Source organism: Podarcis raffonei, chromosome 4 (genome assembly GCF_027172205.1).
Source record: "Podarcis raffonei isolate rPodRaf1 chromosome 4, rPodRaf1.pri, whole genome shotgun sequence".
In the NCBI taxonomy this organism is placed as follows: domain Eukaryota; kingdom Metazoa; phylum Chordata; class Lepidosauria; order Squamata; family Lacertidae; genus Podarcis; species Podarcis raffonei.
Window position 1 is genome coordinate 37,734,506 of NC_070605.1, and position 13,142 is coordinate 37,747,647.

General features: G+C 38.1%; 1 protein-coding gene across 5 annotated transcripts in view; it reads right to left on the reverse strand.

The window, feature by feature from the left end:
* CBLB (Cbl proto-oncogene B) overlaps nucleotides 1-13,142 on the reverse strand; it is a 62,928-nt gene that overhangs the window by 6,658 nt on the left and 43,128 nt on the right. For 3 of the 5 annotated variants that reach the window (XM_053386248.1, XM_053386249.1, XM_053386252.1), the window contains 7 exons: nucleotides 12,044-12,229; nucleotides 8,841-9,209; nucleotides 7,454-7,548; nucleotides 3,442-3,582; nucleotides 2,162-2,238; nucleotides 1,941-2,069; nucleotides 744-884 (listed from right to left, as the gene is read on the reverse strand). In XM_053386248.1, coding sequence (XP_053242223.1) covers nucleotides 744-884; nucleotides 1,941-2,069; nucleotides 2,162-2,238; nucleotides 3,442-3,582; nucleotides 7,454-7,548; nucleotides 8,841-9,209; nucleotides 12,044-12,229 — 1,138 coding nt within the window. The remainder of the gene's footprint in view (nucleotides 1-743; nucleotides 885-1,940; nucleotides 2,070-2,161; nucleotides 2,239-3,441; nucleotides 3,583-7,453; nucleotides 7,549-8,840; nucleotides 9,210-12,043; nucleotides 12,230-13,142) is intronic. The other 2 variants (XM_053386250.1, XM_053386253.1) reach the window with 1 other exon arrangement.

Genomic DNA, 13,142 nt, shown 5'->3' on the forward strand with positions numbered 1-13,142 from the left:
TGTTTTTCAGTACTGCAGCCATTGCTCCCCACTCCACTTGCTGAGCAGCAGCACATTTTTAAAAAAACAAACAAACAACAACTCTGAGCAGCAAGAGTGGAAATACATTCAGACAACAGGGCTTCTGTACCACCTCCTCCCCTCCACTACAGCTCCAAAGTTCCCCTGAAAAGTCATTCTTGAGGATGCAAGACTCTCCAAAATGAGATGGAATGCTCTTTGCTGTAGTATAGCAACAGAGTGGTATGTATCAACAGTAAACAGAACAGAAGTGGATCCAAAAGGTGGTGTTTTTGAAGGGTTATGGAAATATAAGGCTACTTCAAGAGATTTGGACAATGTTGTGCGGTAGGCGCTGTACACTGTTACCTCACTTTCAGCAAAAAACTATAATTTTGCAATAGTCCTGTAACAGATGCTTCTTCATATTCAGCATGAGAAAGAGAGTTTCAGTTTGAGACTTAGCTGTGTGCACACAGACACCTGCTGCACAATTTCTTCAATATGCCTCTTTGAACTTCAAGTGCTCTATCCAGAAGTGGTACATACATTTGTATTTGTCAAAGTTCCTTGCAATTTATCAGTCACTATACCGTACATAAATCATCTATTTTCTTACGATGTCTAAATGGTAAGTTTATAGTTAGAAATATGACCAAAGCTAGCTAGCACTTGATGACCCACCCCCGTCTGTCTATGTCTCTACTAGAAGATGAAAACTGTATTCCCTTTTAAACTCTTACCTGCAGGAGGAAGGTAGAGTTCGTGTCCCGACAAAGGTCTGCTTCCTGCAATGAGTGGCTTTGATTGCTCAATGAGGCTGTGGCGTGCAGGGGGTGGCGGAGGGGGAAGCGAGGGTGGCGGGTTGTCAGATGCATCTTCGCCTGCATTGAGAGAAAACTCATTAAATAAGCGAATCTTCATTAATGCTATGATCAAAAGTGAATCTTAAAATTGATTTTCTCTGGTCAGGAAGAGAGGTGCTTCCTCCAAAGGTTTATCAAGGAGTTCAGTGACTCCAGTAATGAAATTGTGCATCATAAAAGTGAGGCTTCCAAACAACACTTAACGCATGCTGTGAATGACCTTTCGCTGTATCGTTTTTAGAAGTTTTCTCTGTGTTGTAAAATTATCTGTACATCTGCATTTGAGCTTTCGTGCATTGTGGGTTCAATGATGAATGCAGGATGAATTTTCTTTCAGGTGATTATGACAGATCATAATAAAACCCACAAACAAGTACATATATGAATGTTCGCATGAGCTGTAATTTTAGCACGTAGCATCACTACCAGGAAATGCTTATTGACAAGGCAAGGGTCTAAACAGCAAGAAGAAACATGGGCAGGATCCATGGACCTGTCAGCTCAATTCACTGAGCCATGGAACATCTTCAGTGGGAAAATACAGTGGCAGGAAAACAAGAAATCTTAATGACTTTAAAACGAGCACCATAGTATAACGAAGTAGAATAAGGCTTGTGATGTCATTTCTTAAGAGCTTTTGAATTCCATTGTGCTTTTAAAACTTTGCTTTATGCAATAATCTTCTCACCTACAAATGTATTACTTAAGTATTACTTAGCCTGGGATACAAAGAATTATGTAGGGAAGTCCACGTGCAGGAGTGTAGTTCTTCCCTTCTTAAAAGCAGCACCTAGTATCATGTAAGAGTCATTTGTATTAAACTGTTTGACTACAAGATATTTTTGCTGTGCTACATTTTATCATTTAAAATATAATATATCTAGTTGTATATGCATGTGTGTTCGTTTATGTCAAGTTTAAACATATACAATATACCTACAATTTGTGGCATTGTTTGGTCTAATATGTTTAAGTAGCCCGACTATGAATTCATAAAAGAATAGAAATTCATTATTCCACCAGCTCTCCCTGCATAATTTATGCTACAAAATTAGATGTAAAATAATGTATTACCTGGAGGGTGCACAAGCAGGTCATAATCGGAGGGAGTCCTGTTGACTACTGAGCCATGTTTTAAGTTTTCCCTCAAAGGAGGTCGGGCAGGTGGTAAAGGTACTGGAACAGTAGGCTCAAAGGTATCACCTAAATAGCAAAAGCAGATTTCTTAAAACTGCACCTTAAAAAATAATCTGGTTGTCTTCTAAGCATGGAAAAACAAAGTTTAGAAGTCATACCCATCTCTGGATGTTTCAATCTTTTCATCTCAGAGGCAGAATTGTGTGTTTCGCTCATTATTCCATTCTCACACACACTGAAAGCAGAGATTGAACACTGGAATGTTAGTTATATGAAAACAGAAAAAGGAAATTCACCATAGATGATCATTAATTCATTAAGCCATTGTGTTTCTAAAAAAACCTACTGGTTCACCTTTCTAAAATGGGGATGGGGGTCAGAAAACTAAAAACATTACTAATTAATAACAAATTTTAAAATTGAAATAGTTTTAATGTAATTTTTATTCCTATCTTTGTAATCTACTTCAAGGTGCATTTGTAACAGTAAGTGGTACAAAAAATTATTTATAAATAAATACTATCTCCGGAAAATAATTCAAGAGCAATGTGAGTATGCCACCCCCTTTTGGTTGGAAAATGGAAATTTTGCTGCCCAGAGTTAAGTGTCTGGATTGCCCTATTTTTTATTTTTTGCTTTTCAGAGTTGTATACCACTCAGTGTGAGAGACCCAACCAATATAGGCATGACCCTACTTTGGCAAGAGATGGGGAGGGAGATGTCATGTGGCTGTTTGCATGGCATTACATTGCCCCAGATGGAGCTGGGTGAATGGGCTGGTTTTAAATTATGCTTAATGTTGCTATATGGTTTTAATGCCCTGTAACAACTGGTTGACTGGGGATTAGTTGAGGTATCTGCATGGCTGGAATAAATGAATGTGAGTGAGGTTTGGCTGTGGAAGATGGTTAAGGATGTATTTGGGAGTGGTTACAGGTGTAGGGATGTGTGGGTATAATGGAACTGCAGCTTCTATTTCAGTTATTTTGCTTAGTTACTAATTATATTGTTTTATGTAGTTCTTTTGCAGTCAGTTGATTTTTATCTAATATTTTATGTTTATGTTTTGTTTTCCTGTTAATTAAGTTATTTTAAATGTGCATTTTTTAATATTTTAACTTTGTACTGTAATGTTTTGTTTTATTTTGTAATGTTTTTTTTGATGCCTTGATTCAGTCTGTAAACAGTTTTGAGATTATGATGATGTTTTAAATATAAAGCAATGGAGACATTATTTAAGCAAACAAACAAGCATCTGGAGGATCACCTTTTAAAAAGTTATATTGAGCACATCATATTTTGTATGAAAATGATAGTAGTTCGTATCACCCTAATTTGAACATTTGCATCAATAAATTAAAACATGAAATTAAACTGAAACTAGATATACTATCATGCCAAAGAATGATTCCACCATTGCCTTCAAACCATGCCTTACCGAATGTGAGACTTTATATTATGACAATGAGGTGACTGTGAAGTCAAAGAAACAGGATGGGATGAAGGAATCTTGTATTCATCTTCTTCTAAACATTCTCTTGGTTTCTCAGGGAGGGAATTTTTAACAGGAACAGGAGACCTCAAGAGAAAAGTATATCAAACCCAGATAAGTTTCTTTGTTATAGTAGCAGATATTGATGACATTTATTGGTGATTTAAATTGAGCTTTTTCCAGGGCTGTTAGGTTAAGATTAGCAGGTGGTCACCTAATAGGCTTTCCAACTGAGGAGGGATTTGAACCAACAACTTTCCTGGATCCAAATGCAACACTCATTTGGTGATTTTTCACACTGCGTGTAACAAAAATATGCAATAAGTTCAGCATAAATATGAATGGAATATGATGCTTATTGATAAGGTAGCTACATAACGTTTTCCTGTTAAAGCTAAGGAAAATTATGAGATTTCTGGTGCCCCCTCAGCTAGATGTTAGAAGCAGTGGACACTTGACCCTTAACATAGTAATTTTATCTTCAGCTGATGTCCCAAAGGAGAGAGAGAGATAACGGGAACTTAATTTTTTTTTAATCATTCATCAAATGATCCTGAAATGTATAATGTAGGTGCCCAATATTAAATGACAGAGAGATGGCATGTTTAGCAAGATCTGCACATTTCCATTTTCATTAGTTTAGGAACAAACTACATGCAAGTTTAAGAAAGCCTGATTCAAGAAAAAGACAAGCAACAGCCATTTTGGGTGGAAAAGAACTAGGGAAGGGTAAAATAGGAAATGCTTAGTTGTTTCCTATCAATGGCTTTTCCACTCAAATTTCTTCCCATCCTCTGTGCAGGGTGGGTTCCAGATATCTGTTTTAACTATTACACTTCATTCAATGCACTACATAAACTGTGTAAGGTGATTCCACATGTTCAACCTGGCCATTATGGGCAAGTTAAGAGAGTAAAAGCCAAGTAGAGTGAGAGTTCTACATATATTAAACATACTCCAAAGTTTGAAGAAGAAAAGAAGAAGAAAGTCAGTTAAAAGAACTCAAGACATTTAAAAAATGTGAAGCAGAAATTTAACTGACAGTAACAGAAAATGGATTTTCAGTAGAAGATGAGAATCTGAAATTTAAATATTCCTGCAGTGCAATATTTAACCACCTTCTGTAGAGGGAGCCAAAGCACATCATATATTCAAACAAAGAGGTTTCTGCCTCTTGTCTGTACCCCAGCTAAATATTCAAAGCTAAAAGTGTTAGCATAATTTTAAATTTAATGTTGCTAACTCACAAAACCAGGAGCACAGGATAAAGCTTCGTGTGTTCCTAAAGTCGTTCCATTTCTCTGGACTTAGTTTAAACCATGTTGAATCCTCATTTTCCTTCCTTAAATGAGGTTGACTATTGCATCTGAATAGATTAATTTTTGTCTTAAAATCTAGTGTATTTTTACTTCAGGGGAATTACCCACCTTAGTTCACTCAATCCAATTTGGTACATCCAAATTAACTTAACTTTGAACCCATCAAATGATCTTATTGTTAATGAACTCAAAGAGGCTTACTAAAGCCTCTTATTTATCTGATGGGATCTCACTGAGTTTCCTGGCATACATTGATATGTTAGGCTGCAATCCTACCCACAACTATGCTGAAGGAAGCTTTAAGCTTTATGGAACTCCGTGAGACTTACTCCCAGGTAAGTAGGTCTAGGATTGTGACCTTAACCATGTAAGACTGGTTTATTTAAAGGTGACTCCCATGTTCTGCAAATAGCTTTTGAAACCTCATCAAATCTCCCTACTAATCTATTTGCACCAGTCTTTTGAATTTCCGTTTAAGTTACAATAGCCATAAAATATTATTAATGGATATGGCTAATTTTACAATGCTATTAATAAACATGTCAAGAAATGTATGCTTTAAAATGTACTCCTAATTATTTTAAGCATTTATATCCTACTCTTCAAAAAACCTATTAAGGGCAACATATCAATAAACAAACCAGCATTGATTGATTGATTGATTGCACTCAATAATGTTAAGCCAATACAATGACTTCTAAGCATATTAAAGTTCCACAGTTCCACAAGAGAGTCACATCATATAGTTTGCCCTGGAAATGTTAATTGTTTTCCAATCAGCTGAAAAGGAACATTCCATCTTCCAAAGCTTTACAATGAGTAAAAGCTCATGGAAAGTGTTTGTTTGCCATTAACAGGATCTGCTGTGCTTAAACAGCATGGCACATCCAGCTTACAAGGCAACAAACATATAGGAAAAAGCTGTTTCTTGCAACTACTAACCTATGTATGCTGACACTTGCTACGCTACCACTACACTATTATATAACACTTTTGCTATTTATGAGGAAGTATCATGTTCTGAGAGCCTGCTACTGGGTCAGCAAAGCAAGAAGTTAAAACAAAGAACATCTGGAAACACAGCATAATATTAGTATGGTAAGAGGTTACCAAGAACAATAACCTAAACACAGAACACATTCCACACATGATGCATTGACTTTATATTAATTCAATACAAATGTGCACAATAAAAGAATGTACATGCCGCATTATGACCAGTAGGAAACCAAGATAAAAACTGTGACCATTAGAAGGCAGGGAAAGCATACTAATGAACCCAAGAAAACACTTCATTATTACTCCTTTGAAAGAAGTGGTTTCTTGGGCTCATTAGTATGCATTTACCCTAAGTTCCCATTTGCCTTTGGCTAGTATCTGAGGCTGGGCTGCATCTTTCTATGAAATAAAGGATGGGGGTGGGGAAGAGTGTATTTCTTGTTCAATTATGAGAAGCAAACCATAGGATCTAATCGAATGGGGCATAGAATACATTTGGTGGGTTTTTTCCTCCTGGCAAAAATGCCTCCTGGGGAGCTGCTTCAACAAAATATAAAAAATGAACTGCTAACATGCTTATTTCCTCTATCACAATGAACTGGGAGTAGGGGAAGAAGCAGAGTAGCTCTGACAGGTCTCTTCATATTTTAGAGTATCTCCTTGAGAGGCAAAATTCCCATTTCCACCACATGCTAATTCTGGTTTTTACAACACCCCTGTCGTATGCGCCACCAAATCCATGCTTTTCCAGAACTTGACCAAAGAATGATGCTCATCTCTTGTATAATTGACACATTGTCCCACAATGGGATTTGGAGGAACTAGAGCATACTGATTTTTCATTTCATATTACTCCAGCAGGAAATTCATCCCCCGTTTCTTGTAAATATGCATCTTTTTAGGGTGTTTTAAAATCACGCACAGACAAGGTATAGATTTAGGTAGGTAGCCGTGTTGGTCTGATGCAGTTGAAATATTTTTTTAAAAAAATAGTCCAGTAGCACCTTAAAAAGGTAAAGGTACCCCTGCCCGTACGGGCCAGTCTTGACAGACTCTGGGGTTGTGCGCCCATCTCACTTAAGAGGCCAGGGGCCAGCGCTGTCCGGAGACACTTCCGAGTCACGTGGCCAGCGTGACAAAGCTGCATCTGGCGAGCCAGCGCAGCACACGGAAACGCCATTTACCTTCCCGCCAGTAAGCGGTCCCTATTTGCACCTGGGGGTGCTTTCGAACTGCTAGGTTGGCAGGCGCTGGGACCAAGCAACAGGAGCGCACCCCGCCGCAGGGATTCGAACCGCCGACCTTTCGATCGGCAAGCCCTAGGCGCTGAGGCTTTTACCCACAGCGCCACCCGCGTCCCCTTAGCACCTTAGAGACCAACTAAGTTTGTTCTGGGTATTATATAAGGGTCTGGTGACTTCTGTTTCAGTGTATCTGAAGAACTGTGCATGCACACAAAAGCTCATACCCAGAACAAACTTAGTTGGTCTATAAGGTGCTACTGGACTATTTTTTAATTTTTTATTTAGACAAGGTACATTTTAGTTTTAACAGAAATTTAATTTGTTAACTTAATCAAGCCAACTTTCTTTTCCCTCATACTTTGTAAGCAGTATTTTTAACTTTAAAATAAAACTTACTTCATATTCGGCAAGACTGAGGCAACTGGAGGAGGTGGTGAGAGCCGAGGTGGAACATCATACTCTTCATTTCCTAGATGGCCATTTGAAAATATCTGCACAGGATGGATTTCTCAGTATTATAATTCCTCCACAATGTATAGGTAAAATCAATAACTGGATGCATTATTTAAGTCCTTCCCCTCAAATTTAATGTATCTCAATCTGCTCTTTGTAGTCCAATACCAATATAGGTAAAGGTAAAGGGACCCCTGACCGCTAGGTCCAGTCGCGGACGACTCTGGGGTTGCGACACTCATCTTGCTTTATTGGCTGAGGGAGCTTCTGGGTCATGTGGCCAGCATGACTAAGCCGCTTCTGGCGAACCAGAGCAGTGCACGGAAACGCCAGTTACCTTCCCACCGGAGCGGTACCTATTTATCTACTTGCACTTTGACGTGCTTTCGAACTGCTAGGTTGGCAGGAGCTGGGACCGAGCAATGGGAGCTCATCCTGTTGTGGGGATCGAACCACCAACCTTCTGATAGGCAAGCCCTAGGCTCATAATTCTACACAAAAAGTGGTCTTCTTCGGAAATCCAGGCATTTAACACAGACTGGCCTAGTTTGCCATCATGCGAAGACAAACCACAGCTTAGTGTGTACAAACAAGCTTCTGAGGAGAATATTGTGGCTGCTTTGTTCCTCTCTGGTTGTTCAGCTGTTGTGTGTCAACATAAGCTAAGTCATATGTAATCTGAACCAGGGCTTGTGGTTTAGCTCTCTCCAAAGTAACCATGAATCATAACCAAGGTTTCTTCTTTGTTCACAGCATATAGTTAGTCTGGAGAGAGCTAAACTATGAGCCAGAGTTTGAAAGACACACTAAACTATTGCTGAGCTCACTATGGCACAGCAGCAAAATAACCGGGAAGAAGCAAAGTAGACACAATCTCTTCCCCAGGAGGTTGCACCAACCCATGGTTTGGCTTAATCTGATGTGCAAACTAGGCCTATATATTTATTCTATGTTCCTTTCTGTCTTACTCTTCTCTCTTACTTAAATAAATGTATTTATAAAAACACAAAGAAATCTCCAGAAAACCACAAAACAGGAAAAAATGAAGCTATTGGCAATAGAAAGTCACTATCATAATAATTTGATTAAAGTTTTTAATAGCTCCCTCTTTCTGGCCTTTTTTTGTAACCAAGTAAGCCACAAATTAAAGTGTACAAGCTGTAGCATTACTTTAAATGAGTAGATGTAATTATTCTTTGATTGTCAACAGGATTTCAATTATATAGCTGTCAAATGGTAAGAAAAGAACAATAAAATGGCCCTTGAGCTTGTGGGCCACAGTGCCAGAGTGTGAAATAAAATTAAGCTTCATGCACCATGGATCTCTCACCTTGGCACTTTCTGAAGGCAAATCATGGCGTCTGTGTTTTCGCAGAAATACTGGATCAGAACCCATTCGACAGTGCCGACCATTAATATTTGAGCTTGCTGTGAGTCCAGGTTTGGGAGAACCATCGCCTCCTACTATTCGACATCCTGCGATATTATTTGTTCCACACACCTCTCTGGGGCACCAGGCTTCGAGCGGCATAGGCTGGTCTCTGGAAGGCACACTATCAGGATGATGCAAGTGTCTGCTTAACCTATTATCTGGTGGAATGGGCGGGGGTCTTTCTGGCGGAGGTGGGGGAGGATCTCGTACAGGCGGTGGTGGTGCAGGAAGAGGCTTGTCTTGCTTCCTCATCATGCATGGAGAAGACTAGGGAGACGCAACAGAAAGCAATATATCTATAACTGCATGCATTACAAACAGGTTTGCTTTATCCACAGAATTATCTTCAGAAAAAAACTAAGCAAGGCTTTAAAGCGCTGGGAAAACTATTCTCTACCTGCAATGTTTTTCATTTCCCACACAGCCCAATCCCAATTATTCCAAGTGAGATTGTAATAATAATTCTTGACAGGAAGTTGAAATTTAAAAGATTTATTTTCTTTCCCATATAAGTGGGAAGCGATATTCTGCATCTATGACATTTATTGGCAAGAGAATAGAATATTCTTTGCATGTTCACGCAGCACCAAACTTTTGCTAAGTAATAATGATCAGAGTATAACCAGTTGAAAATTTTTAAAATAAAAATACTATAAAATAGGTAATGTGAGTTGTAAAGTATTCATTACAGAAAATCAGCAATATACTCAATTCCCAGAATAAACCATCATGTTCATCATCTTAAACTAATGTCTGTACTCATGGCTAAAAACCAGCAACACTGACCCTTCACTGCCAGTTTAAATGACAGTTAATTAAAATTATGATAGCAATGAATAAACATTTTATGTACTTCAGTTGTCTAAGCATTATGCAACTAGAATGAAATTTAATTTGCAAATAGAACTACCAAGTTGAAGGCAAAATGCTGATAAAAAGTAAATTGTAAGTTATCACTGGTCATCCACACACATACAGACAGGCACACAGACTCACTAATACAGTTTTCAAAGCATGCCTTCAACATTCAATTAAAAATCTAATTATATTTGGTGTACCAATTACAACCCAAGTGATCTTGCTTTAGGAAGAATGCTTGTGCATGACTGTACTATTTTGTTGACTATTCTTTCTGCCCTAAAGAAAGCATATTTTTCTGAATGCTTTCCCTCTTAAAGAGAATTTACAATTTGCTGAGAGTACAGCTTTTCCCTTTATGTAACTGTAAGTACTGTAACTGTAACTGGGTTTACAGTTTCTCACCTTAATTTCAACAACATATGACAAGTACAAATTATGGATGGTATTCATCGAAGTAGAGCAAAAGCTTCCAGCTGCACAGTAGAACTTCATCTCCCCCTCCTCTCCCACCAAACCCTCTAAATCTGTTCTGGTGAACCCTCCAACTATCTGGAATGGAATTGGAGAAGGTGCAGGGTATGTGCAGGATGAGGAGAGGGAGGTGAAAATCTGTTGTGCAAATGGAAATGCTTCTGCTAATGAAACATTTTCACTTGATACCACTCTATGCATATGGAAATGAAGATAAATTTGAAAACATTGTACAATTTAAATGTAAGTCAGATAATCAATTTTTCAAAGGCTGCATTTGCATGTAATGCAGAGCCAAGAACCATCTTTTATTAAGCCAAACTATACACTGGTACACAATTCTCCCTTCCTTCACGGGGGTAAACAAATCATGAAACAGGCTAGCTTAGTGTTGCACCCAAGGTTGTGGTTTGTTAGGGCAAAGCAAACCATGAGGTCAAATTCAGATGTAACACTAAGTTGGCTTCTCCATGGCTTTGGAAAGAGGCCAAAAGTGGGAATGCTTGCACTGTGTGCACCAGTATGTAGCTTGTGCACAAATGATCAAGCCAAGCTTTATGACTTTGTGTTATGTGTGAACACGGCCACTGTTTTTCACGTGCTATTTAGTTTTGCAAAGTGGAATAATAAATAGTGTACTCTATTGGTATACTTAAGTATTCATTGAAAGGTGAGATACAAGTAAAATTTGACACCAGTATTTCTACTGCGTTAAATTGGTATGACATGGGATGGGGGATATTACAATAGAAACATGTTTTTTTAAATGTCATAGGGATGCCTATGTCAAACATATAGCTTAGATTCTAATGCCCAACTTAATGTATGCTTTGTGGTATTTTTACTAAGTCACTGGGGATCTTTACTATAGCTCTGTAAGGGCCCCCAGGTTGACCGTAAAAATTACTTTTAACACAACTCTGGATGCAGGGTATGCGGGTCTACAAAGTGGGAGAACAATATGTGTTTTTTTGTGGGGAGGGGGTTTGAACAGTCCAGAATAAACCATATTAAACTACAACTGTTTTTTTAAATTTATTTCCCTTTTTCTTACATCCTTACCAAGTGCATGCACAGAGGATAGGAACTCACACTGTACTGCCTGCTCCTGCAAAGGCAAATGAATATTGGATGGGGGAAGGAAGAGGTATGGAGTGACAGATGACAAGTCAGTTGAGTGATGGAAGAAAAGGAGAGAAGATCAAAGATGAAGAGGAGCAGCAGTGGAGAAAGCAAAGGGAAAGCAGTGGGGATGAGAATCTAAGTGTGAAAGAAAAAGAGGGAGAGGTAAACCAGTCTTCAGCCAGATAGAACATTGTCATGCAACAGCAGCAGCCAGCACCAAATGACTGGGAAGCTGTAGAAGCAATTATTACTGATTCAACAAGAGTAACACTGTTCTTTATGGGTATATGAGTTATTTGTATTTGATTAGAATTGTTATGTTTATTATTTAGTTAATGTAGTCACTTGTGAAAAATACAATAGATGTTCTCTCTCTCTCTATAGATAGCTAGACAGACAGTGATCAAGACAGAGAAAGGATTTGTGTGTTGACACAACAGTTTCATTGCTGGCTTGAATCTCTTGTGGTGCACTGCAGCCTGCTCCTAAAGCAGTAGTTTGCAAGAATGGTGAAAGTAGCAAGGGCAACCTGAGAAGCCTACCCATGTACCAGCAGGCATCACATATGTAAACACTTACGGATCTCATCTAATTTCTTGGGTGAGGGTGTCAAAACCATAAATGGTATGAGTAAATAAGACTACCTTTGGTGAACTAGTAGGGCTGGCACAAGGGGATCGAGCAACTCCCTTTTGAATTAGATCTAGTCGAGGAGGCACTGGTGGGAGGCTAAGATGAGGTCCTTGGAGGGGTTCAGGAAGTGGCTTTCTTCTTTGTGCAAGTGGAGAAGATCCTGGAGATGTCACTGGGGAATTCTGTCTTTCAGTACACTGCAACAAAGTATTCATAAGGGTTATAAAACGGTTTTGGTTTTGTTTATTGGGATACTTTCATATACACTTTCAAATTCTTATGGCTTATGCACCTATCAACAATTACACTGGCAGTATTGCTATGATGCTCACAATTTATTTTGAAGAATAAGTATTAAATAGATTCATATTATGAGGAAGATAAAGATATTTGCTCAAAGAAAGAGAAATAAAGACAAATAAATATAATTACAAATTGGTTCCATATGGGAGCATAAATATACCCTACACCAGGGCTTAACAAATACACTTGCTGGAGGTGGCAACTCTCACACTAAACATCCCACTGAGTTCAGGGGAATGAACTTTCTAGTGCTGAGGATTTTAATTTTAAGATTATTTAAGATTGCTCAGTTGGGGATTTTTAGGGTAGCATATTGCTTCAAGTGACGACATCTGGTGCCTCTGTAGTCGAGTTCTATTCCAAACTCCAGCAATATTTTCAAAATACAGTTAATTTAATGCACGGCAATAATTTAACACAAATTTCTTTGATCTTTTATATTACATTTTTTAAATGTTGATGTACTAATAAAGCCTACAAGAAAGACACTTTAGCTAAAACTGAACACACTTGAATATCTTGGAATTCTTAGATACATAATCCCATTGAAGTTTTAAGTTAATTAGAAATGAAACTTATTAGAGCAGTACTTGGTTTCTGCAAGTAGGGCTATACCCAAGAAATGTTACTACGTTTGGAACACCTGCAAAGTTGCTTGAAGATCAAATCCTTGGTATTTCACATACCAACAATGTGCATTCACTGCAATATACATATATTCCATATATATACATATACATGTATTCCATATATATACATATATACAATATACATATATTTTATATATTCCACAGTGATAGACAGAAG